General features: G+C 36.8%; 2 protein-coding genes across 7 annotated transcripts; both read left to right on the forward strand.

The window, feature by feature from the left end:
- The first annotated feature begins 617 nt into the window (after window positions 1-617).
- On the forward strand, window positions 618-2,426 carry LOC306887900 (ictacalcin-like). Its single transcript, XM_079445921.1, has 3 exons — window positions 618-774; window positions 1,482-1,612; window positions 1,895-2,426. The coding sequence occupies exons 1-3, from the start codon at window positions 768-770 to the stop codon at window positions 2,036-2,038; spliced, it is 282 nt and encodes a 93-aa protein (XP_079302047.1). The 5' UTR covers window positions 618-767; the 3' UTR covers window positions 2,039-2,426.
- A 4,899-nt stretch (window positions 2,427-7,325) lies between these two features.
- LOC306886975 (sorting nexin-27-like) lies at window positions 7,326-25,955 on the forward strand. Of its 6 annotated transcripts, none has more exons than XM_079444403.1 (13): window positions 7,326-7,824; window positions 12,945-13,176; window positions 13,274-13,466; window positions 13,581-13,645; window positions 17,378-17,482; window positions 17,567-17,645; window positions 19,553-19,716; window positions 19,810-19,899; window positions 20,926-21,075; window positions 21,172-21,300; window positions 22,461-22,520; window positions 22,591-22,639; window positions 22,729-25,954. In XM_079444403.1, the coding sequence occupies exons 1-13, from the start codon at window positions 7,499-7,501 to the stop codon at window positions 22,794-22,796; spliced, it is 1,710 nt and encodes a 569-aa protein (XP_079300529.1). In that variant the 5' UTR covers window positions 7,326-7,498; the 3' UTR covers window positions 22,797-25,954. The 6 variants fall into 6 exon arrangements, with proteins under 6 accessions (XP_079300529.1, XP_079300530.1, XP_079300528.1 ...); XM_079444404.1 differs by having other exon boundaries at window positions 7,340-7,824; window positions 22,591-22,653; XM_079444402.1 differs by having other exon boundaries at window positions 7,354-7,824; window positions 22,591-22,648; window positions 22,729-25,955.
- The last annotated feature ends 524 nt before the right edge of the window (window positions 25,956-26,479 follow it).

Genomic DNA, 26,479 nt, shown 5'->3' on the forward strand with positions numbered 1-26,479 from the left:
GTTGCTTTATACACTCTCAGAAAAAAAGTACAAAAGCTGTCACCAGGCGGTGCTATTTTTGAACGGTACTATGTACCTCAGTGACAGCTTTTATACCTTTTTTGTATAAAACTGCAGAAATATTACAGAGGTGCCTCAATGACTCATGTCCCAGTTCTATTCAAATTTCAGTATATATTAGAGTGTTTAAATTATCTGCAATGTGTTTGACATTATTAATGAATAACCTATGATGAGAAGCCACATCATGCAAGATCAAAATTATATTGTTAAGAAGATTTGATGATGACATCTGTCATTTCAATAAGTCAATGAAGAACATCCAGCTCTCAACTCTTCGTTTGGTGACTATTAAAGCAGCAGAGCCCCAAGCTGTAGTTTACAGTGATTTTAGAACAGCTAAGGGGGGTTGTTAGGCATGACAAGGGCACAGTAAATAATCAGTAATACACTTTTTGGCTGTTTGTGTATGGTTAGAATCTGGTTTAGCTAGCTGTGTTAAAGACTGAACAAGGACAAAAGGTGCCTATTCCACCTGCCCCTTTTTGTGGTTTAAGGGAGTGAACAATAAGAGAGAGAGCGAGTATAGTAAGAGTAAGAGAGAGGGGCATAAATGTAGGTGCGGTTGTGTGGGTTGGAACGGTGGGAGGGGATGATTTTGGGGGGCGTGGCATTTCTCTGCATAAAACACCGTCTGTTCCTTCACTTCTCACTTGCTCGGTCCTATTTTCTTTCACTTCTTGCTCAACGTGAACTCCAGGATCACCATGTCACGTAAGAGACTTTTTATTTTCGTACAGAATTGTTTTACTGCTTAAGATGAACTAATGCATCTCACTGCTGCACTATTAATGTTTGATGGCTTCAAAATTTTTTAGATTGATGCCATTTTTTAAATAATAGTTTGGTATATATATATATATATATATATATATATATATATATATATATATATATATATATATATATATATATATATTTATTTATATACACACACATATGTAATATGCTTTTCGGCCAGTAATTGATTAGTAGAATAGTTTAAGAGTATGTGTGTTGAGAAGAAAGCAGAGGCAGGAAAAGGAGGCAGTTGATGGTGGATTAAATGACCAATGACAAAGTCGAGAAGATCTCTTTCTTTTTTTCTGTCTCTCTATTCGGTCTTAATGAAAGGGTTTGTTCAGGGTGTTGGCCATAATCCGATTATGCATAAATCTAACAGGGTTTTTTTTATCCCTCCATTTCTGAAAACTCCCACTCTTCAGACAGTTAAGGTCCACCCCCTTCTCTGCCTTCTGCTTGCCTCCAGAGGGCTTTAATCAGTTCTGTGTGTTATATTGTTGCTGGGCATGACATTTCATGTATTATACCGTTAACAACTCCACTACTAGTCATTTTGGATGTTGTAAACAATAAGTTTTGTTTGATTATTATTAATATTATTTATGATACACCTGCTTTGTATCACACTCATTTTACAGAAATCCAGCAAGGAATGGCTTTGCTGATTGCAGCCTTTCACAAATACTCAGGAAAGGAGGGAGACAAAACCACCCTGAGCAAAGGCGAGCTCAAGGATCTGCTCAGTGCAGAGCTGGCCGACATCCTCGGGGTGAGAGGCACTGCAAAACTGTTTCATAAACTGACCAGTTGAAATATAATTTCTCTTTTCATTATGACATTTTAATAAAAAATGCTTAATTTTAAAATTAGGTATTAAAACTGCTCATTTATATATATATCTATATATTATAACAATTTAAAAAGTTGAATTCTTTTGTATTAATTATGATAGTAAATATAATTGTGAGATAATACTGATGTAAATATGAGCTGTTTAATTGGCATCATTGTGCAGACAGTATCTCTGATCAGACTTTTGTGTTTGTTAAAGAAATCCACTGACCAGGCGGCTTTGGACAAGATATTTAAGGATCTGGATGCAAATAAAGATGGCACTGTGGACTTTCAGGAGTACATCACCTTGGTCGCCTGCATCACTATGCTTTGCAATGATTTTTTCCAAAAAAAAAAATGATCTTGTCCTTACAGAAAGGGTTTATCTGTAAAGCTATGATATATCTGAAACCAAGAATAAAGATTTTTAATGTTTTGAATTAAATCTGTATTCTTACAATATGTGGGAGTGAGATTTTTTATGTGTGTTTATGGTGTTGATGGCTGCAGAAAGTTATTCCTATAAATAAATTAGAACTATATGCTTCATTTTCATATAGAAACGTTCACCTACCATCGAAACTCCTAACATAATGCTGACATACAGTGAATTGTCAAATTATACAGATTACAGAAACTCATACTATACAGTGCAGGAAGCTTGAAAACAATACCACACCATTACCATATATACAATACAATACAATACCTTATATATACATGAGGACAATAAACACACGTTTGCTGACAATTTATCTGTTATAAGTTTTTCTGGTTATGCAATCTCGGGTATTTTCATAAGTATAAAGTAGGCTATATTTATAATACAATGTTAAATGACTCAGCCTTTATAAGGGTATTGAATACTATAAAAATATATCTTCTGCCTCAGTCTATGATAAGAAGCCACATCAGATCACAACAACTGTTATTGTCCCTCCATTCTAATATTAAGCTAACACCAAAATTCATTAGTTTTAACAACTCATTTCTCTATTTGGTCAGTGTCTTTAACATATATCGTTTTTTTTCAAGGTATTTCATAGATTTCCTTTGATGTAAAAAGCATAAGGCTCACATATTAGTGATCAGACAAGTCGCAAATGCCTTTAATAATAACTTCATTAATCTTTTGAAGTGCATAAAATAAAACATGTTCCAGTAAATATCTCCATCTTGTGGTGGCCCTCATAAGGGATCTTAGAACTGATTCTTGGACACTCAGAGCCAAAAAGAATTAACTGTTATCTCAGGTTCATAGTTTAATTTCATACTTAATCTCACAGAATTAATTTGTTTTTATAACATTCATAAATTATATTAATTTCAATTTCAGGTCACTCACTTTGCATTTTTAACCAAATAAAAACTCTATATTGTTTTACAAAATATTTACTATGCACAATGCCTAATTCGGTTTCAAGATTCTTATGATTGGATTGTGTTTTTTGTAAACCATAAGCAGTTTTACAAAGACGTGTTTCTTACAAACACCCCAGTAAACAAACCAGAGGAGATACTATACATTCCACTCCTTATTAGTAATGGTACTGATGCAATTATGTGCTGGATCATAATTATTGTTAGGTAGAGACTTCTATCGTGGGGAGTTGGAGCCCCTCTCAGGGCCCTTGGAATCATCCTAACCTCTAACCTTCCCTCATTAAGCTGTTCCTGATTCTGAGTCGGCCACTGTTTTGTGTTAAAAGGGTATTGTGAGAGAATTGGATTAATTTGTGCCAAGAGAATGCATCGGGAAAAAAAGGAAGAAAGAAAAAAAATGGAGTGTGGGTGTCACCCAGTGGCTATATGGCCTTTTGCATTTTCATATCTTTTAAGCACTTTCACTTCAACAATAATATGTCAGACTTTGTCTGTGTTCCAAAAGATGCATGCTTTATATCCATTTAAGTTTGGATACTCCATGGCCACTTCATGTGCAGTTGCTGTCTTGTTGCAGACTTACAATGGCTGCAGCGAACAGACTTTTCCTGTTTTTGAAATACAGAAAAAATAAAAAATTATGAAAATAGACCGTGAATTTATGTATACTGTAATGTAAAATAACATGAAAAACCTGTAACTGTGAATGACCAAAAAAAATAGTTTTGTAAAGAAAATTATGATTGTTAATTGTTAAACTCTTTACCCTTATTCACCCTTATTCACTCTTCCCTATATGTTTACTATATGGTCAACTCGATGAGTGAATGAAAACAAGTGAGCTAATGGATGAAATACAAAGCCTCTCAGTAGAATGTATATTTCATCCTGGAAACTGTCTAGCCATGCCCTTGCCACCACTATCCAAAAGCCCACCCACATGCCTCTACAATCTTCTGGTCCAGAGATATCCATCTCATTCTTTTTTAGTAGAAGTCTATGGGATAGGGTGCTATACGATGGCCGAGAGAGCTCAACGCAACGCTTTGCAACTTCAGAAAGCACATGCAAAAAGAAAAAGCACCAGTAAATTAAGAAAACATCTTCATTAGTTTGACAGCACATGAAAACATGAGTCAGATGACTGTTAACAAGCATGAAAAGTTTCATGGAGATCGGACCATAGGTGGCGCTGTAACAGTAAAAAAAGCCTTCAAAAACACTATGTTTCAATTGTACATGAACTTAAACTGTAAAACAAAGTTCATATATTGCCACATACACTAGTTATTCATATTTCATGATAGATCTCCTCTTTCTGAACAACTTTGTCTAGGATCAATGCCATCAATCAAAGTGTTATTTAAATATTCTCAATTATGTTCAAAACCTACTTTTGCGAACTAGTCCTAGGGTTTTCACCCAATCGGAACGAAACCACTGCAGAAATGTTCTCTGGACAGTATTCATCAATAATTATCAAAAAAATCTTGAAATTTCAACTTATTTTTGCAATGGGGCCCCAAAACATTTAAAAGTCGTGGGGCAATTTTACGGAAAAGGCTCGTGAGTGAAATGAGATATCTTCACCAAACCCTGTACACATATGTATAAGCTCAATCTTTGGTCAAATAAAAAAAATCCGGAGCTCTGCCACTTGGTGGCGCTATAAAAATGAAAAAACTATAAGTGGGTAAACATTGGTCCGATCAACTTGAAATTTGGTATGCAATGTCTTAGTTCGATGTGGCACAAGTGACTATGGCTGTGTCCAAATTCAGGGTCTGCATCCTTCGGAGTACTCATTTGAAGGATGTTACGTCACAGCGCCGCGACGAAGGCTGTCCAAATTCGTAGGATCCTTCAAATGCGGCCCACAAATACGTCCTCCTTTTCCCCGAATTGGAAGGATGGGTGTGGTGGATCCTTTCCCGTCCTACCTATCCCATAATTCTTTTCGGCAGAGCGTAATGGCGGACGAAGCGAGCGGTAGCGGAGTGGGAGAGGAGTTTCTCTGACAAAACAAGCTAAAGTTTATGCTTCGGCTCAATGAATTTGTAGGAGAAATTAGTAGAATACTTAAAAAAAAAAAAAATAGGCTATAATGGCTTACCTGGATGTGACTGTCTTGTAGTCTGATATAAAAAACTCTCCGACAACGAGCAAAGAAAGTATTTAATTTATTTAATTGCTTTATTTCTTCCAAAAGAATTAAAATGAGGAGAATAACTCTTTGTTTGTCCATTTTCCCGCTTCTTGCTTGGCGCTGTCACGGTTGCTAGGCGACAGGATATGAGCAACGGGTAAGGGAGGGAACTGAAAGAAGGGTAGGCTGTCCAAATTCACAAACACCGACTTCCGGGTTTTGCGGACGTCGGAGGATCCCTCCTCCTTCAACCGGGTAGGAAGGATCCTAAGGAGGATGCAGACCCTGAATTTGGACACAGCCTATGAGGACATTCGCTTATCTCAAAAAACATGGCCGCCATCGGCCAATGAAAGCAGGGTTGGAGATCCCTGGCTTAAACCTTCATGGAGCTCTCTTCTAACGAGCTGGTGTGGTCAATAAGCAAGGCAGAGCACAGCAGAAGGTCACACACAGAAGGATAATTATCAAAAATTTTAGAATTTTGTCCTTTGGTTAGCTATAACGAGGTTATTTAATAAAGGGGCGTGGCCAAATATGCCCAAAAGCCTATAAAATCTAAACGAAAACCCAAAACTTCATGAAACTAGGTGAAAACGTGTCATGTGTGTAAAAAACACAATATTTCTGTATAAAATGACCTCAAATTGCAGAACATGTTCATATATTCACACAAACATATGATCTTCGTTCATATCATATGATAGATCTCCTCATTCTGAGCAACTTTGCCTCTGGGAGTAATGCTGTGCATCAAATCATTCATTAAATATTCACAAAAAACCTACTTTTGCGAACTAGTCCTAGGTTATCTCGATCAAACCACTGCAGTAATATCCTCTTGACTCTCTAGATCAATAATCATAAAAAAATAAATAAAATTGTCCTTTTGTCATCTATAACAGGGTCATTTACAAAAGGGGTGTGGCCACATACACCCAAAAGCCTATAAAACCTAAACGAAAACTCAAAACTTTATGAAACGTGGTGAAAACATGTGACTAATGACTCTTAACAAGCATGCAAAGTTTCATGGAGATCGGACCATAGGTGGCGCAATAACAGTCATAATTGTTAAAAATCATCATATTTCTTTGGTAAAATTACCTGCATTTGCACAAAATGCTGTTTTTAATTATTGTTTTAGGTGGTTACAGCCATGTTAACACAAAAACTTTTTCCTTATGTGCTTAAATGCTTGAACCCCGTTAATCGCTGCTTGCAGTTATATTTATTATTATTCCTTTATTTAACCAGGAAAACATCCCATTGAGATACAACATCTCTTCTTCCAGGGAGTCCTGGCTAAAAATGGCAGCAACAACAAATAAGCCAATGAGGGTTTTGTACACACAAGTAGTCCAACAACAAACAGGATGGCCCGCACACAGATCTGAACTCACCATCATCGAGTCCATATCCGGACCACATGAAGAGACAAAAACTGAGACAGATTTGCTGTGGCTTTTTATTAAAATCTTTTTATTTATTGAAAGAGTTTCTGCAGGTTTTATGAAGGTAAATTTAATGGCTTTTTAAAACCAAAAAAAAAAAAAAAGATAGTTTGAAGGGAACACAAAATGTCAGAAAATACAAAATGTTCTCTAAATGTACATGTATAAGGAGCACACAATTAGAACCACTTCTAGATTTGAAAATACAATTTTGTGAGTGAGTAACAATTATTGAAATAGTATATTTTCAAGTAGGCTAAATGTCTCCATCTTGTGGGGCCCTCATAATGGATTTTTGGACAGATAGACTTGAGTAAGTTAAAGAATTAACTAGCTCATGTGTTGTTTTTATAGCATACACATTGTTTCTAAACAGAATATCATCTAAAATTATGTTTAGAGTATATTGCTCTAGCTTTGTGTACATTAAATTTAATCAGAAGACAAAGTAAAAAATAAACAGAAGGAACATTGACTGAATATTTGAATCACCATCCTGCAATCTGTTCCAGTTTGTTAAACATGAAAAAAAAAAAACCCGGTCCTTTCTGTCCAATGATAACTGATTATTCTTCCATTTTACAAAAGGAGCAACCATGCAAATAGACTGGCTGTTAGTTCCGTCAGTGTTCCGCACTACATTTCCCATGGTGCACTGCTTTGTTGTTACGTGACAGAAGTAACTTTCAAGGCACGCAAACGCAGCAGTGTCTCGTGATGGGGGCGGTTTGGCGTCAGTCTTTCCCGTCTGGAGTCTGACGCACTCCGACAGCCAATAAGCTCATGTAGCACTTCGGCGCCCGAGCCCGCTGTGGAGGCAGGATTTCTTCAAATAAAGATGGCAGATGTTGTCGAAGGAGACGGCAGCCGCTCCGCTGGCCCTTCCACGCTTCACTCGGCGGCACGCAACGGCTCCGGCATGAGCTCGGGAACGTGCGCCGGCGGCCTCGTCGCGACCACGGTCACCTCCGGGCCTCGGCTGGTCCGCATCGTCAAGTCGGACTCGGGCTATGGCTTCAATGTCCGCGGGCAAGTAAGCGAAGGAGGGCAGCTGAGGAGCATCAACGGCGAACTTTATGCCCCGCTGCAGCACGTCAGCGCCGTGTTACCGGGCGGCGCGGCAGACCGAGCCGGAATCTCAAAGGGCGACCGTATTCTTGAAGTGTAAGTTTATATATAAATGATCTACGGACTACATCAAGACGCGCTTAGCTGCGCTGCCCACCTTCACCGTCATCCCTTTTTAGACATAAAGCGGCCAGTTTGCTCTTAAACACTAAGTTACAGGCGAAAGTCACCAGTGTGTTTTTAAGGCATTTGAAGACCGTAATCCAGTGCAAGTGCTAACGTGGCTAATAAGTAGGTTGATGTATATTGGAGTGAGAAGATGAAAGTTAGCTGCAGCACTGCAAACCATCTTTTCTGTCACGAAAAAATACGGCACATTAATAAAAATGTACGTCATTTAAATACCATACAGATGTAATAGAACTTCCCTAATAAGACACATTTGTCCAGGATTGCAGAAAGCACTTGTTTACAGCAGGATTTAATGTTCTGAGCACATCCAGGCTTGTCATTCAGACATCTAGTATTACAATCATCCCATATCCTTTAGGTTTTAGGAAATATCTCCTTTTTTAGAAGCTGTCTTGATAAATTCAAGGACATCTGACAGAACTGACTTTTTCCTGCCTTTCCCTGATCTTAAAGAGATAGTTACCCAAAAATAAAAATTGTCATCTATCAACCCTCATGTTTTTCCAAACCTGATTCTTGACTCCTGACTCTCCTGAAACTTTTTTTTTTTTTTTTCGTGGACCACAAAAGGGCATCCTAGCCAAGATGACATCCTCAATCTATTCACTTTCCTTGTATGGAAAAAAGAGAAGTGAATAGAGACTGTTAGTCTAACATCTTCTATTATGTTCTTTAGAAGGAAGTCATATACATTTGGAACAACATGAGGGTGAGTAAATGATGACATGCTTTTTAATTTCAGGCTGAATTATACCTTTAACGTCTCTTTGCACACAGTGTCTCTTCCTGTCATATGCATCGGTGTATGTCTCTGTGTGAATGGCTGCTTCATTTCCACTAGATAAAGGAGGTTTGTGTTTGGACGCGTTTGTCTTCATTGCAGATTCAGGTCACATACAGCACCGTGAACAGACAAGCTCTCTCATTCCTTCTCCTCTTGCTGTAGCTGAATGCGCACTGTTCTGAGCAATACTGGGTCAAAATCGAAATAAACCGCACTGGACAATTGTGCGAACAATAGCACACACCTTCTGAATGATTGGCACGTCCATGGTGATCTCAAACATTTGCAGCACGATTATGTAACCGCAGACTCGTTGTCTGTGGACTACATTAGGGGATATCTATTAGGAGGAACGTCTGGGTTTTATTTGGTATGCGATTTATTACTTGTTGATGTTATTGTCTTGATTCTTCACTGGAGCGGTTCCGGTTGCATGTTAATATTCACAGGGCACCTCATTGATGCTGGCATTGGTTGCCATGGTGACAAGTGGTTTCCGTGGCGCTGGACAGAGCTCAGCATCAGTCAGTGTAAACTAAGGACAGAGAGGAGGGCAAAGCAGTGCTCATACGTCTTATAAACACCAACCCTTTTTTTTTGTGGATGCTCCTAAAAACATTCTGCATGCTCGCTTGAATCAAATGCAACATTTTACGAAGCACCCTCAGAGACGACTGAAAGGGCAGTTTAAAAAGATCAGTTTTCACATTAATTGTTTTCTTAATTTGATCAATCCTGATATTGATTTTTAAAGTGTAAAGAGCAAACCTTTATACTATGCTTATTTTCAGTGGCTGCATGAAAACTTACAGTGCTGCAGGGTTCCCTGCGTTCTGCTGAACTAATTTACGCAACTGCACAGTTTGGGTCTTGTTATATTTTTGAATTAATAATTTTGTGATGTTTAGGCTATAGTTTTCGATCTGCATTTAATGGGAAGCAACAAAACAACTGTGAGCCTCAAAATATTGGCAAAGGATATATTTATATTGAATCGTCCTTGTATGCTACTATGCATAAACAAACATACTAAATAACCAGTGCAGCTGATTCACAACAAATTTTCCCTTAAAAATACCTGACTGAATCAAAATCAAATCGAGTGATTTGGAATTTAATCTGGAAGTCTGTATCGATACACGGCACTTTAAAGGAGACCTATTATGCCCCATTTTACAAGATGTAATATAAGTCTCAGTTGTCCCCAGAATGTGTGAAGTTTCAGCCCAAATAGCCCACAGATAATTTATTTAATTTTGAAAATGCCTATTTTGAGTGGAAGCAGAAACATGCTGTTTTCGTCCATGTCTCTTTAAATGCAAATGAGCTGCTGCTCCTCACCCCCTTTTCCAGAATAGGGCTGTGCCTTTACTGCTCATATCTCAGATGTTCTACTAAAAAACATATTTTTGGTTTTGATTATCATGTCTATCATGTTGAAATCATCCATTTTAGTTTAAACTTCTGATATGGCGTCTGAGCGCACTCATCTGAAGCAGCCACGGCATGTGAGTACTAAACTAAGACCTCTTTCATGTATTATTGTGCTTAAATAGTCAAATACACAGGTTTTTACACACAGAAATTGCATGGTTATATTATATCTGTGTGGCAGCAGCGTAATATACGGTAAATAAATCCACTGCTGTCTTGTCTTCTCTGAGCCTGGGACTCTAAATAGTATTCTGTGCTCATCAGTGCAGCCAAAGACCGAACAGTTAGCATGCTTTACTCAAACTTTCGCTATGGCGTTAGGACTGGTTCACCGTTTTTGCTTGCGAAAACACAATGGTGGTGACATGGGTGGATACTTCCAGATTAAGGGGTGTAAATATTATAATAAGATCCCCTTTCTACTATGGCTGGACGATATATTGCATGCGATTGTAATGTGCATCTCGTCAGTAAAGCCGGTTCTGTGATTAGCGGTAAATCTCCATCACCTGCTTTCAGATGGAGAGGCATTAACTACACAGAGCCGTAGTTCACTGACAAGCTACACAATATCATGTTCATTATCGAAGGCGATTCATCTGCGATAGTGAACACGATATTGCGTAGTTTATCAGTGACCTATGGCTCTGTATTAAATGTCGCTCCATGATATCGCCCAGCCCTACTTTCTACATCACAGGGGCAGAGAAATCTGACGTGATCATTTTTTCCGCAAGCTTGCAGAGAAAGGCTTACCAAAAATTTTTCTAATTTTCTGCTTTGGGAGTTGCACTGGGGACCCGATTATTGCACTTAAACATGGAAAAAAAGTCAGATTATATGATTTTTTTTTTCTATCAACTTGAAATCGCTCAGTTCTCTTGTGCTCCCTTGTTACCATGTTATTAATGGATAAATGCACTGTAGAATGTCATGACAAATATATAATGGAGGGCTCAGCTTTCAGAATGTGGAAATACATTTGGGACAGTCTGGAAGCAGGTTATCCTGCTCGGTCTCTTGTGTTTAATGGAGTGTCAAAAGGAGAGAGATGGTGTGAGGACACATTAAAGGTTGGAGCTACTGTCAATACAGTCAGGACACTCAGAAATAAAGGAACAAAAGTTGTCACTGGGGCAGTACCTTTTCAAAAGGTACATTTTTGTACCTATTAGGTTCAAATATGTACATACTACATCTAAATATGTAAGTACTAATATGTACCTTTAAGGTACCAAAATGGACCCTTTAGGTACAAACATGTACCTTTTGAAAAGGTACCACCCCAGTGACAGCTTTTGTACCTTTATTTCTGAGAGTATGATATTTACCACTCTTTTATGTACAGCAAGGAGGAAGAGTGAGCGTTTAGTTGATTCAGCTTTTCTTTGAGTGGCTGACTTAGAGCGTCTTTGAGTGTCTACGAGTAACACATGAGGGTGAGAGTATGTCAGTGTGCTGCTGATTGCTGTTGAGTAACTCCTAAGTACTTTGTTCCAGTGATCTTACTGCAACATATTAAACTGGAAACTCTTCAGTTCACATTGGACTACATGTTCAGACAGAGTTTTTTTTCTGCCCTGAATAATCTCTGAAACCCAGGCAGAATGAAATGTATTAACCAAAATGCATACATATACCACATCCATCACAGATTTTGAGGTCACACTCAGGTTTTCAGGGCATTTGATACTTTGAGTAAGACCTGTTCAGTCGTCTCCTGAGAACTCTCTACTGTAATAAAACCTGACTTTTAGTAGAGCTCAAAAATAAGGATTTTTTTTTTTCTTCTATTAATCAGCTGGGCCATTGATTTGATTTTTACAAAATAAAATATATTTTTTTTTACCTATGCATTTTTATGTGTGAGATTTTTATATATATATATATATATATATATATATATATATATATATATATATATATATATATATATAAATAAATAAAATATTTAATGAATTGTTACTGTTACAAGAGTGCAATAGAAATTATACATTGTACATTCACCTACTTCTGGGTTAATGTTTTTGAAAGAAGTCTGTTATGCTCAACAAGGCTGCATTAGTTTGATCAAAAAATACAGTGTAACTGTAATATTGTGAAATATTATCACATTTTAAAACAACTATTTTGGTTTAAAATCGAATTAATTTCTGTGATGGCAAAGCTGAAATTTCAGCATCATTACTCCTGTCTTCAGTGTCACGTGATCCTTCAGAAAGCATTCTTATATGCTTAGCCATTATAAGCTGTTGCTCAAAAAAAATATTTCTTGTTATGTTGATAACAGTTGTGCTGCTTAATGTTTAATGGAAATAATTGAATTCTTTGATAAATGCAAATTTAGTGCTTTCAAGATCATCACTAGTCATTTTTGCAAGTTTGGAAAGGGGACAAACACATCATGTTAAATCACAGCAAGAAAACCAAACATTTCAATCTGCAAGGCAAAAAAAAATTGTACAGGATCAATAAATGTAAAGTTTTTAGTGGTACCACAGCACTGGTTTAAAAGGGCAATTAACTGTTCTGTCAGCTGGCTGAAACATGCTCACTCATGGCCGTGGGCCAGCGGGCCATCCTTATTGTTGAGCTCTGAAAAGATTAGACCAGAAAATAGAAACTTCAGGAACTCTGCCTAAGTAGTGGTTCAGGATTAGGAGATATCTGATCTGACGTTAACCCTCTAAAAGTTCCCGGAAACACAAGATTTATAGCTTTAACCATTTAACGTCACACTGGTATTGGCTGAGAATACAAGTTTAATTCTGTAACTAGATCCTTTCTTCTTTTTTTCCATCTGCAGAAATGGGGTGAATGTGGAAGGGGCCACTCATAAGCAGGTGGTAGATCTCATCCGAGCAGGAGAGAAAGAGTTAGTCTTGGCTGTCCTGTCGGTTCCTCAGCCAGAAACGGACAGCCTTGATCCCGGGGACGATGGCTCATCGCAGTCCTGCTATGACTACAGTGACAAGCAGGCCGTGCCCATATCTGTGCCCACCTACAAACATGTGGATCAGAACGGAGAGAAGTTTGTGGTGAGTGTTTTATCTGCTGTGGCTGCTTATGGCTCTGTTTGGTTTAATAATTTTTCCCCTAATGGTTATTTTTGACACTGTTGTGTGTTTGTGTCAGGTCTACAACGTATACATGGCAGGCAGGCAGTTGTGCTCAAAGCGTTATCGGGAGTTTGCCATCTTACATCAGAATCTGAAGAGGGAATTTGCCAACTTTGCATTTCCCAAGCTGCCAGGGAAATGGCCCTTCTCCCTGTCTGAGCAACAGCTAGACGCTCGCAGACGAGGGCTGGAGGAATACTTGGAGAAAGGTAAGAGAAGACAACACGGGAAGGGGCCGTGAAATGAAAATCTAGAAAATAACTGTTTACAGATGTTTCCAACATTCTCTCTCTCTCTCTGCCTTTCCCTCTTGATCTCACCAGTGTGTTCTGTTCGGGTAATCGGAGAGAGCGACATCATGCAGGAGTTTTTGTCAGAGTCTGATGAGGTAAGGTTTTGTGTATATATTAGGGCTCTCAAGATATCAGATTTACAATACACGATTATCGAAAGCAAAAGTATTCGCAACCGCAATATTATGATGATATTTATAGGACATTTTGGGGTAAATAATCACTTAAAATATCAGTGTAAGGAAGAGAGAGTTACCATAAACCGTATAAAACTGTACAAAAAGAACAATGTTGTTTTTTTTACGTAATCCATGCCTGTGATCCAATGCCTGTGATTTTGTGTGCCAGAAGTAGCTACATGTTGCTTCATTGTCTTTTTTTCTGTTTTGTAACTGGTGACAACAAGCGCTAAACTGCAATACTGCCACCTACTTACTATGTTGTGTTGTGTGTTAACCAGGGGTGTGCGATAATGACAAAAATGTTATCTCTATTTTTTTTCTGGAATTTCGTCTATAACTGTAATTAGACAATATTTTGCTAAACGTGTTATTGTGCTGGTACCTTGGCAGGTTTAGGACTGCTGTTGACAGCTGACTCCCAAAGCTTTTGATATTCTTCATATTCTGAGAGGTGGTTAGTTTGCAAAAGTAACAGAAAATACCCCTGGTTTCAGAGACAAGGCTTAAGCCTAGTCCTAGACTAAAATGTAAGTCTGAGCTGTTTTAACTGAAATAAACTTGAACTGACTGATCTTAAAATATATCAGTGCCTTTTGTTTTGTCTCAAGATGCACACCTGTAATGTTTTTTTCTAAGCACATTAATAAAAATCACTTAAATGTCCTAATTGAACTATGGCCTAATCCTGGCTTAGTCTAAGCCCTGTCTGTGAAACCCGGCCAATGTTTGTTTAAATAGTTTTTTTTTTTTTTACCTTTCATGGGCCATTAAAAAGGCCAATTTGTTTTCTAACCTGATAAAACTTATGTATCTTTTGTGTCAAATTCTTACATTTATTCAATTTAAATGTTTAATAAGACACAATTGGGCTGTTACCAATCCAAATAAATCATTATTAACAAAAATTTGAATCTGCATCTGAGGTGTCATTTAGATGCATTACAGGACATGAATGCATTTAACCTGCATTTTTGATATTTAAATAAAAATAAAAACCTTGAATACTGGTATTTGAAATGATTTGGGGGAAAGAATACTGGGAAAAATATACTTTAAATATAAACCTAAAATTGCCAGTAGGTTGCGGCAAGTCACTGCATGAGTGAGTCATTCATTCAACATATTCCTTAAGTAACGAAACACCATTGTTTGTTGCTCAGAGGCGCAAATTAGTTCTGTTGTGGCTTTGTTTGAAACTATTTTCGCTGATGAAATAGAGCAAAAACAGGATCTTGTGTCTTAAAGTCAATTAATATTAACTTCTATTTATTGGACGTTTATAAGTTCAATATCATATTTGCAGTCGCGCTGATATTTGGAGAAAAAACGGCAGTCTACGTGTGTCTTTCCTTCTGATATTTATCCACACTGATTCCCATTAGGGTCATCTGATCTTAAAAAAAATAGTATGAAGGATGGCAGGGCTGTTTGATGTGTTTTGGTTGCGCTCATGGTGATTGCAAGCAAAAATATACCATGTGCAATGTCTATTGCTGTCCATCCTCAGCAATCACATGACCACACTGCCTGGGCATGCAGGGTTTGTCCTCTGGGACAGGGTGGCCAGGCCTAATTTTAAACGCATTAGGATGATATAAATGATTCATGCCCAGCTTTATTCTATTCCATTTATTTGTCATTGACTAACAGAGCGGTGCAGCATTACGTATTTTTTGTAGCATCACCCTGGTTCCCTCAACAAAATCCCAATAGGATTTTTACAGAAAATACGCACATTGACCAACAAAAGTTTATGATCCTTACGAGTTTTCTTCATCATGATTATCTTTGAAAATTAACATTTTATGAATTTTAAATCCTAAATATTATCAGCAGCACACATTAAAGACAGCTAAACGAGAACATGTAAATGTACTTGGACACAGAGGAGACTGTAGATCTGCAAAAATCTGCTTTACCTTGATGATAACTACAGAATTGCGTTCTCACTTGGCTCAAAAAATTATTGAATCATGTACAATGGCCCTCTATCATAGAATGTGACTGTCACAAAGACCCATCAATGACAAAGTTTCATAAGTCAGTTAGCATTAAAATGTACCTTTAACATACAGTAGTAAAGACAAACTGATGTGCTGCCACAGAGAAGATATCATACATCACAGTTCATTCAGCTAAAGACTGTTCAGCTCAATTTAGTTCAGCTGTTTTTAATTTCACCTTGAATGCGGTCTATTTATTCTATTATTGTAAAAATTCACTATTATATGATGCTATGGGAAACACAAAGGGGCAGTCAATTATTACGTGACCCTTAAAGGGATAGTTCACCCAAAAATGAAAATCATTGATTACTCACCCTCATGTCTTTCCAAACCCGTAAGACCTTCGTTCATCTTCAGAACACAAATTAAGATATTTTTTATGCTTTCCAAGAGCTCTCTGACCCTAACATGATCAAGGCTCAGAAAGGTAGTAAGGAGATCGTTAAAATAATCCATGTGACATCAGTGGTTCAACCATAATTTTACGAAACTACGAGAATACATTTTGTGCACAAAGAAAACAAAAATAACGACCTAATTCAACCGTTCATCTCCCTATAGCGCCATTTTGGCGAGTATTACATGCATAAACAACATATGTACGGGAATACGTTGTTTACGTTCAGATCAAAGCGTAAACAAAGTAATCAGCGTATCTGCATACGGTGCTGCTGACACAGAACGGCATACGTTGTTCAAGTATGTGATACTCTCCAAAATGGTGCTGTTGGGTGACGTGGAGGAGACGAATTGTTGAATAAAGTTATTTTTGTTTTCTTTGCACACACAAAGTATTCTCGTAGCTTCGTAAAATTACAGTTGAACCACTGATGTCACATGGATTATTTTAATGGTCTCCTTGCTACGTTTCTGAGCCTTGATCGTGTAAGGATGCTGTCTATGGGCGGGTCAGAGAGCTCTCAGAATTAATCAAAGATATTTTAATTTGGGTTCCGAAGATTAAGGAAGATACAGGTTTGGAACGACATGAGGGTGAGTAATTAAAGACAGACTTTTCATATTTGGTTGAACTATCCCTTTAATGCGATGGCTAAATATCAAGATGTAAGCTGAAATCATATTTCTTATCTTAATTCAATTCTCAACAGCCCCATATAATATTCATTGCTAATAATAAAAAAAGTGTAAACCATAAGGAGCTATGTGGTTATGGAATTTAATTATTTTGAATTAATATTGCTATGTAAATTTTTATAAATTCTTACTTTCTGTAAATACTAGCTGATGTATCAGAGATCTAAGTATCAAGTCAGCTGCAGGCAATAATAGAACATTGTTTAAAAAAAGAGAGAGAACTGAAATTTTAAACAATCCTCTCAGGGCTCAAAAACACCTGTATAGTATGTCTTTCCAAAACGGATAGACCTGGTTTTGTATCTGTTTAATGTTGTTAAAATTAAATTGATTCAATGAAATTGTTTAACCAGTGTGAAGAAGCAGCTTTTGAAAATGTGGCAGTCATGATGTTATTTGTATACTCATTTGCATGTTCCATTGCTCATCTGTGAGTGTGAGTCTGTACCTGTCAGGGTGCTTCTCAAGCAGCCTGAAGTGCTGCTCTGTCTTTTTGGACTGTATTTTTAGGTCTCTCTCTCTCTCTCTCTCTCATTCCTCCTAGAATTATAATGGTGTTTCTGATGTGGAGCTAAGGATAGCCATGCCAGACAAAACTACAGTTACTGTCCGAGTGCGAAAGAATTGCACAACAGACCAGGTCTACCAGGTACTGCATTTAATCATGCAACATTTTATATCAAATGCAGCAGCTTCCAACGCTATGCATTGCATTCTTCCCCGTCTTTTTCAGGCTGTTGTAACGAAAATTGGGATGGACAGCATTACTGCAAGTTATTTTGCCCTGTTTGAAGTCATTAACCACTCCTTTGGTAAGAGTTTCTCTTTTTCTAGTATGACAGTATTTTTATGCCTGTGTTGGTTCAGATTTCTTAATTTTGTTTTGTACAAATATTTAAACACCATCTGATTCCATTCCAATCTGATTGTTGATGTATTTTAAAGAGCACATTTTTGTACCACACATTTATTTCAGATGTTAAAGGGATAGTTTCCACAAAATGAAATTTCAGTCAATTACTCACCCTCTAGTAATTTCAAACCTGTATTACTTTTTGTTCTGTTGAAGTATGTTTATAACGAAATCATTTCTGGTCCTGTCCTTCCATACTATTTTTATATTCTTTTTTCATACTGCGTAAGTCAATGGGAACCAGGCTTTGTTACACACATCTTTTGTTTTCAGCAGAAGAAATAAATTTATACAGCTTTGGATCAACTAGAATGCGAGTAAATGATGACTGAATTTTCACTTTGGTGTGAACTGTCCCTTTAATATTCTGAGATGCATCCATAGACATGAGATGAAATTTTACACACTAGTAGAACAACTTCTGTCATTGAGTGAAATGATTGGGTATGTTCATGTTTTGTAGTTATTGCTGTTGTTTTTCTTAGTATAATGATTAGGTATAAATTATAATATAAATTTACACTTTAAATCAAATACACTTGTCAAAATCACACAAGTGTACAGCACTTTCTCTAGTCTGTATGTATGGGCTTTGGGAGCTCATGGGCTGTTCATTTATACAAGCCGCTTTGTTTACTAATCTTCTTATCCAGTCACAACACACAGTTAATGAAGGCAAAATGTGTGGTTTAGATGTGTCACACAAAATAGTAGTAGAATGTCATTTGTCCCAAATGATCCTGTGCTGTGTATTTAGAATTTTATTAAACATTTCATAGAACAGCTTTGAACATGTTTAACCTGTATGTCTCAACTCGTGTGTTTAATTAGCAGAGACTTGTTATCAATGTGAGCTCAATATTTGCGGATACAAACGTTGGTTCTCATGACATGAATGCATTTTGTATTCCATATGTAGACGACTGTTCAAAAGTTGTAAGATTTCTGTAATGTTTGTGAAATATGTCTCTAATACTCGCCAATTTAGTTGATCAAAAATAGTTAAAACAGTAATGTGAAATATTATTGCAATTTAAAATAATAAATAAATAATTTTAATGTGTACACTACCAGTCAAAAGTTTTTGAACAGTAAGATTTTTTTAAGTCTCTTCCGCTCACCAAGCCTGCATTTATTTGATCCAAAGTACAGCAAAAAGTATAGTAAAATTAAATTATATTTACTATTTAAAACAACTGTTCTATTTGAATATATTTTAAAATATATTTTATTCCTGTGATTTTAAAGCTGAATTTTGAGCATCAGTACTCCAGTCACATGATCCTTCATAAATCATTCTAATATTCTGATTTGCTGCTCAAAAAAAAAAATATTATTATTATGTTTAAAACAGCAGAGTAGAATTTATTTATTTATTTCTTCAATGAATAGAATGTTCAGTAAAAATCATTCTAATATTCTGATTTTGTGTTCAAGAAACATTTATTATTTTTATCCATGTTGAAAACAGATGTTCGGTTTAATATTTGTTCTGGAAACTGTGATGCATTTTTTTCAGGGTTATTTGACAGCATTTATTTGAAATAGAAATCTTTTGAAAACATAAGTTTCTTTACTGTGATATTTGATTAATTTAAAGCACCACCTTGCTGAAAAATATATGAAGTTTCCTTACTATATATAGTATATATTAAATCTAAATATATAATATTCATGATATAAAGTGACATCTAATGATGAAGTACATGATAGTCTTTCTATAAATACTCTTTCTTCTTTGCCCTCTCTGTCCGTATTTCTTGCTGCTTATCGACCTCTATTTCTCTGTCTCTTTCGATCTCTTAGCACGCAAGCTGGCCCCTAATGAGTTTCCACATAAGCTGTATGTGCAGAACTATACGTCTGCCATCCCAGGCACCTGCCTCACGCTTCGCAAGTGGCTCTTCACCACAGAAGAAGAGATTCTGCTCAATGATAATGAGCTGGCCATCAACTATTGCTTTCATCAGGTCTGCACTGTGTGTGTTTTCAAGCAAATCTGTGTTTGTGGCAGTGTGCTTTTAATCTGTAACTGCTGTATGTTTACTTGTGTCCTCTCTCAGGCTCTGGATGATGTGAAAAAGGGATTCATCAAAGTGGGAGAGAAATCCTACCAGCTCCAAAAGCTCACTGAACAGAAGAAAATGACCATGGTCAGTCAACAAACAATGCAGATTTACAGATATAGGAAGTAGCGGAGGTCTGGGGTTAAAAAATGAGAACTCAATCAGTATTTACTTACCACCATGTCATTCCAAATATGTGCGCTGTTATGTTTTCTGTGGAACACAAAATAAAAGTTTTGAATCTTTTCCAGCTCTCAAATCAAATATCACAGATCATCAGTTTGAGTTGAACTGATTTAAGAGTGAATGTTAATTTAAACTATGGTCTGTTTATCACACAAATCCTTTGGATTCAGAAGAGGGGAGGGGGGGGTATATGGTATATAGGTTATCAACATATATTTTTGTTTGATTGGATTATTTGCAGTATTTTTTTATTTGAATAATTGTTAATGCTTGTTTCCTGTTTTACATTTTGATTACTTTTGTCATCATCTTGCGCTCTTTTAATACATTTAGTGTATAATTTTAATACTTCACACATATATACTATCCCTCAAAATATGGGATCAGTAATTTTTTTTAATTAATATTTTGATTCATCATGGATGCATTAAATGGATGTAAAGTGACAGTTAAGGCATTTGTTAAAAATATTTCTAATTCATATAGAAATAAATACTGTTCTTTTGAACATGGTTTCCACAAAAAATATTAAACAACTTTTTTAACATTCATAATAAGAAATGTTAAATCAGCATGTTAGAATGATTTCTGAAGGATCGCATAACATTGAAAATTGGAGTAGTAGACTGCTGAAAATTCAGTTTTGCATCACAGGGATAAGATACAATTTTTAATATAATATATACAAAACCTTTCTTATAAATAATTTTTGCTGGTTTTACTGTATTTTTTATTTTAAAAATGCAGTCTTGGTGAGCCTGTGTTTTTTTTTTTTTTTTTTTTTTTTTAAAGTCTCACCAAGCCCAAACTTTTGAACAGTAGCATATTAATAAAATGTATTTGATGTCATCATAACATATTGTGCAGTACATCTCTTACTGAAAAGTGATGGAATCTTAATGCAAGTGTTTCCTTCTTCATCTGCAGTATTTAAGTATTCTGAGGACCTGTGAGGGCTACAATGAGATCACTTTCCCGCACTGCTCCTGTGACTCGCGTAGGAAAGGTCATGTTGTCACTGCAATAAGCATCCGCCACTTTAAACTCCATGCGTGCACAGAGGATGGCACTCTAGAGGTGAATGTGTTTGCTTTGACCAAGTAAAAAGTTGCTTATTGACGTTATAAATTAGAAAAACAGTTCAGATGATTTCTAAATGATCTGTCATTACAGAATCAGGTGATAGCTTTTGAATGGTCCGAGATGCAGAGGTGGGACACGGATGAAGAGGGAATGGCTTTCTGTTTTGAGTATGCGCGAGGGGAGAAGAAACCTCGCTGGGTCAAAATCTTCACTCCATATGTGAGTCCCATACATCCATGTGATCTTGCATCATGCACAAGACTCTGTTGCCATGAAAGTTTATCATTGGCAAATGTGACCCTGGACCATAAAACCAGTCATAAATCGCACGGGTATATTTGTAGCAAAAGCCAAAAAAACATTGTATGGATCAAAATTTTTGATTTTTTTTTTATGCCACAAATCATTAGGATATTAAGCAAAGATCATGTTCCAAGAAGATACTTTGTAAATTTTGATTAGTAATGTGCATTGCTAAGGATTTAATTTGGACAAATTTATAGGCAATTTTCTCAGTATTTAGATTTTTTTTGCACCCTCAGATTCCAGATATTCAAATAGTTGTATCTTGGCCAAATATTGTCCAATCTTAACAAACCATACATCAATGGAAAGCATATTTATTAGGGCTGTCAAAGTTAAAACGTTAACGCAAATTCATTTTCATGGCACTAATTTTATTAACGCGCGATTAACGCAGCACGCATTTTCTGTTTGACCCGTGACCTAGCCCGTAGTTGGAGAAATGGAGATGCACAGTGTTGCAACTAGCAACTTTGCAGAGTAGACCCCTTTAGCAACTTTTTTTTACCCTCTTAAAAAAAGCCACTGGCGACAAATCTTTAGGGTTTGCCCAAACCTTATTTAGTTTCCGAGACCCACTGGCACTGCCACTTTGGACTGGTACTGCCAGTGCAAAGAAAGAGAAGTAATAGGAACCTGGTATTTCTATGTTCTTTTTTTTTTTCATGTGTCTAATTGACATAAACAAGTTCTTTGAAAAACATCTATGATCTTTGAAACATGTCTAGTCTTCATGCTCTGTTGACTATGGTTTCAATGATAATAAACATACATTTGCATAAAGCGTCCATATTTGTCCATGCCCATGTTGATTAGAGTATTAAAAACTTGAAAAGTATTAATTTAAGGTACATTTAGAACAAATAAAAATGTGCGATTAAGTTATGATTAATCACAAGTTAACTCATGACAATCAAATAATATTTTAATCGATTGACAGCCCTAATATTTATACACCCTTATGGTTTTGTGGTCCAGTGTCATATATATTTTAAGCCTTATCATTTTAAACCTTCATAATTTGACATTTTGAAATATATTGAGCCCTGGCACTAAAACTGCCTTTCCCTTTCCAGTTCAACTACATGCACGAGTGCTTCGAGAGAGTCTTCTGTGAGCTGAAATGGAGAAAAGAGGCGGGTACTTCACTTCTGAGTGAGAGTCTGCTTGCTCTTCTTACTCATATTGATTGATATATTTTTTCAGGTTGAAGAGGAGGCAACGGACAAGGACAATAAGAACTGCAGTAAAGATGGTATGTGCGGTAAGGTAAGCCTCTGCCTGCCTCCATCTTGTACTGTGGTCATTAATGTCTGTGCTCTGAAACCCATCTCTCTTTGACAGAATATCTTCCAACTGTTGAGACACAGAAGGGATGGAGGCACATGAACAAAGAGATCATCTCCTCTTGAATTCTCAAATGCACGCACACATACACTAAAAGCTGCATACAGAGACTCAGAAAACATTTCAGACCAGTCCCATATGCTTATCCACTACTGATACACACTTACTGAAATAAGAAGATATGAAGCAGGAAATGACACATCCACAATACAACGATCAAAATATGGAACTACAGGAGACTTTTTAGAGACTTTCACCATCATTTCACTGGACTGGACAGATTTATGTTGGGCGTACTGACTGCCAGCTCGGGACGGGAGCGACGACACTGAAAGACTATAATGCTCCAGGAGACTGACGTGGTGAAGTGATGTCTGAAGAACGCACCCTGGTCGTTGACATGGCACCAGCATTGTGACTAATTCATGTCATGTGACTGGTCAGATGCAGACAACTGAGAGACTGAACTGTGCTTCTGCAGTGCGCGTCAATTTAAAGACATGGAAATGTCGGCGGTCTGACTAATGCATCATCCTGACACTAACACATGCACCTGTGAGAGCAGGGATGCTCTCTCAGAATGTATCTATAAAAAAGCAAAAACCATTACTACATTTCCACTTGGACAATCAGAGTGAGAGGGGGAAAGAGAAAACAAGCCTAGAAACAAGGGCAAGAGAGACAGATCAATATTTTCCATGCTTTTCCACACTAATTTGTCTCTTACCTCACTATTGCCACTGTGTTGGTAGTAGGTTTGTACAGATTTTCAGCCCTTTAGCTGAACTGAGGTTTTTAATTTAATTGTTTTTGTGCTCTCATCTGTCTTTTATTCTCCAAAGCAGTATTTGATTGCGTTAGCATCGCCAGGCCCAGATGGAATTTCTGTGCTGATTTTATTGGAAATTTCTGCTGGTAAAATGTGGTAAATTGGTCAATGACGTAATGTTCTTTTAAAAAATTATTATTTTTTTTATTCAAAGGGGTGGGCAGGATCGGGAAAGGTCCACGAGCCGGGACATCCAAAGTGCAATGGTGCTATATGTCAGTGCGCTGCGCACAAGGCTATCGGAGGTGACCGCCTCTCATGAATTATGTTTTGAATTTCTGATATAAAATTTTTGGGGATTAATTCAGCTTCCAAATCACTCGTTCCATATTACTTCAAAATATTTCTAAAAACAGTACTTTTTATCTTGAAATATATTTAAAACTTCAGTGGCTCTCAACATTTTTGCATTTCCAACAGTATTTAAAGGCCCCTGGTATTAGTTTTACTAGTATTGCTAGTATTTTTGTTGCTTTTCATATTTTTTGCTGTAGTTATTACAAAGCTGCTTGTTTTCAAACTGTTTTATCAACTGGGAATGTCAGTATATTAAAGGAATTTCCACAATTATTTTTGTGATTCCAAAAAAATCAAGAAAGTATGTATTTTAATGAAACAGTAGTTGCTGAGGGGAAAACGAAATGCACATTTTATTCTTATTCTATTTTATTTTTTAAGCAATTTAATGAAGCTAGATTAATTTAATAGAATTATAATTGGAATTATTTTAAGTCATTCGGAGATGTTAGTGGGCCCCAGACTTGAAAACCACCATATGAAACCAACATGAATATAAAAATATAAATCTTTTTTTAATGGGCGCTCTTGCACGTGAAAGACCCAAACACAGTTGAAATTAATTATATTAGTAGCTAATGATCAAATTAGACATTGTATAATGTTTAGGGACGAGGAATATAATGAACTTGTGAATTCTGGGTGTTGTGAATCTGCAGAGATTCTGTGTGGGTCTGGCCATGGCTGTAGAACACCTGCCCACTGATCATCTGTACCAGTGCTGAGTGGGTGTTTGCTCTGCTCATATATGACTTGAGTTCTTTTAACAGTGTTATAAATGTGAAGCACTGAACTGGAAAGCCAGCAGTGTTAGTTATGTGTGCGTATTGGGCTGGTTGGTTTGAGTTTTAGGATGTCATGCCTTCATCCGGCACTAGGTGGCTCTGACCGCACAGGAAGCCGTCTCCGTCAAACCACGTGTGAGTGTGTTTATCCCTTTGACTGTTTTTCTTCAGTGTTACTTGTAGCGCAGGCGCATACAAACCTGTCACTCCGGACCATGTTTTTCACTTTTTAAATGACGCGTATGTGGTGTGTAAAGAATGAGATGCCATTTCTGTCCTGCATTTGTTCCATTATGTTTCTGTCACATTCATTGACTTTAAAGGGATATTTTGGTTTTAATACAAGATGAGCTCAACTGACAGCACTTTTGCCAAAAAGACGATTACCACAGAATCTGAGGTACACTTATAATGGAAGTAACTGAAGAAGTATTAAAATACTGTTGTAATAGTACAGACACAAACCGTATATTAATTGACAAATTATGGGGGGTAATTTCTGAACCAATTACAGCTTTTAAACTAAAATGACTGAACTTTTCAGTTAAAACAAGTTTTACCAAAATGTTATATATATGTATATGTTTCTCATTTTTGCTTTTAAATCCTCCCAAAATTGGCCCCACATAATTATTTTAGCTTCTTTTTTCATATAAAATATGAAAATGTGTATGTATATATAATTTAAATTGTACAAAACCTGGAATATTCCTTTAATAGACAAGCTGAGTGAGCGGGCGATTATGAACAGATTTTGATTTTGTTGTATTACCACAGCTGTCTTATATAACAGTTATGCTGGTTATCATAAGGATTTCACAGATTCATGCAAAGCCTCTGCGTAAGCATACGGTTCAAATCTCCCTTCTTTCTTGTCAGATGGCCTGTCTTAGACTTTAAGATGAGACTGTTACCTTTGTCTGTTTGTATCTCTCCCCCTCTCATTCTTTACTCCTTCATTCTCTCCGTTCGTTTGCTCTTGTCTTTCTCTATTGACTGATACTTTAATTTATTTGAATATGAAACTCAAGCAGAAATATCTCTGTGTACAGTATTTTCAGCGGTGTCAGTTTTTGGGTAACCTTTTAAAAAATAAGGCACAAATGCATTTACAAAGTGTAGTTTAAACCTAAATAAGCAACGTAGGGCACATACTACATGTGAAACAAAAAGAGCAAGACAAACAGAATACCTGGAGGAGGTTTTGAAATATAAATCTCAAGTTGACATGACTATGTAAAAGCAAAATGTTTGGTCATAGCATTATAATAAAATGTAACACATTCTTTTAAATAAATTGATTTATTGACTCAACAGTTCTGTCTGTGTGACTTTCTTTTTTGTTTAACCTTATGGTGGCTTCTCAGTGAGATAAGGCCTCTCTGAACCAGTGACAGATGTTTTCAGAGGTGGAGGGGAATAATCCAAGTACATCAAAAAGCTGTGGGCATGAGGTGCCAACGCGTAAATAATTGAGCAGCCGTATAAATTGTGAATGGGATTAGTAACAGTAGTGTTGCTCTCTGTGGGTCATGTCACTGACCTTCACCCATGTGATTTTATCAGGCATTTAACAATTAAAGAACAAATGGGGCCTGAAATGCAAGCCGGCTTGTGTCACTTCAGCAGCAGCGTGAGCTTTGGGGCTAGTACGGCTTGCACTGCCTTTGCCAGCTGAGGAAGTTCAACCTGCTGTACGGGTCTATTAAGTAGTAACTGAGTCTGTCATGTACACCTTTATAAATGTCTGGTTAGGTTTGCTCACCAAATCAGACAGAAGAATCAGTCAGGATAAACACCTCCAGACCAGGGGTTTTTAATCATTTAGATGCCATGA

This window comes from Barbus barbus (assembly GCF_936440315.1).
Source record: "Barbus barbus genome assembly, chromosome: 21".
Classification (NCBI taxonomy): domain Eukaryota; kingdom Metazoa; phylum Chordata; class Actinopteri; order Cypriniformes; family Cyprinidae; genus Barbus; species Barbus barbus.

Bases quoted from the DNA above. Each gene is read 5' to 3' on its own strand.
- LOC306887900 (XM_079445921.1), top strand. The intron at 1,613-1,894 runs GTGAGAGGCACT...TGTTTGTTAAAG, and splicing joins AGCTGGCCGACATCCTCGGG to AAATCCACTGACCAGGCGGC.
- LOC306886975 (XM_079444399.1), top strand. From the start codon at position 7,499: ATGGCAGATGTTGTCGAAGGAGACGGCAGCCGCTCCGCTGGCCCTTCC. The intron at 13,177-13,273 runs GTGAGTGTTTTA...TGTTTGTGTCAG, and splicing joins AGAACGGAGAGAAGTTTGTG to GTCTACAACGTATACATGGC. The intron at 22,521-22,590 runs GCGGGTACTTCA...ATATTTTTTCAG, and splicing joins AGCTGAAATGGAGAAAAGAG to GTTGAAGAGGAGGCAACGGA.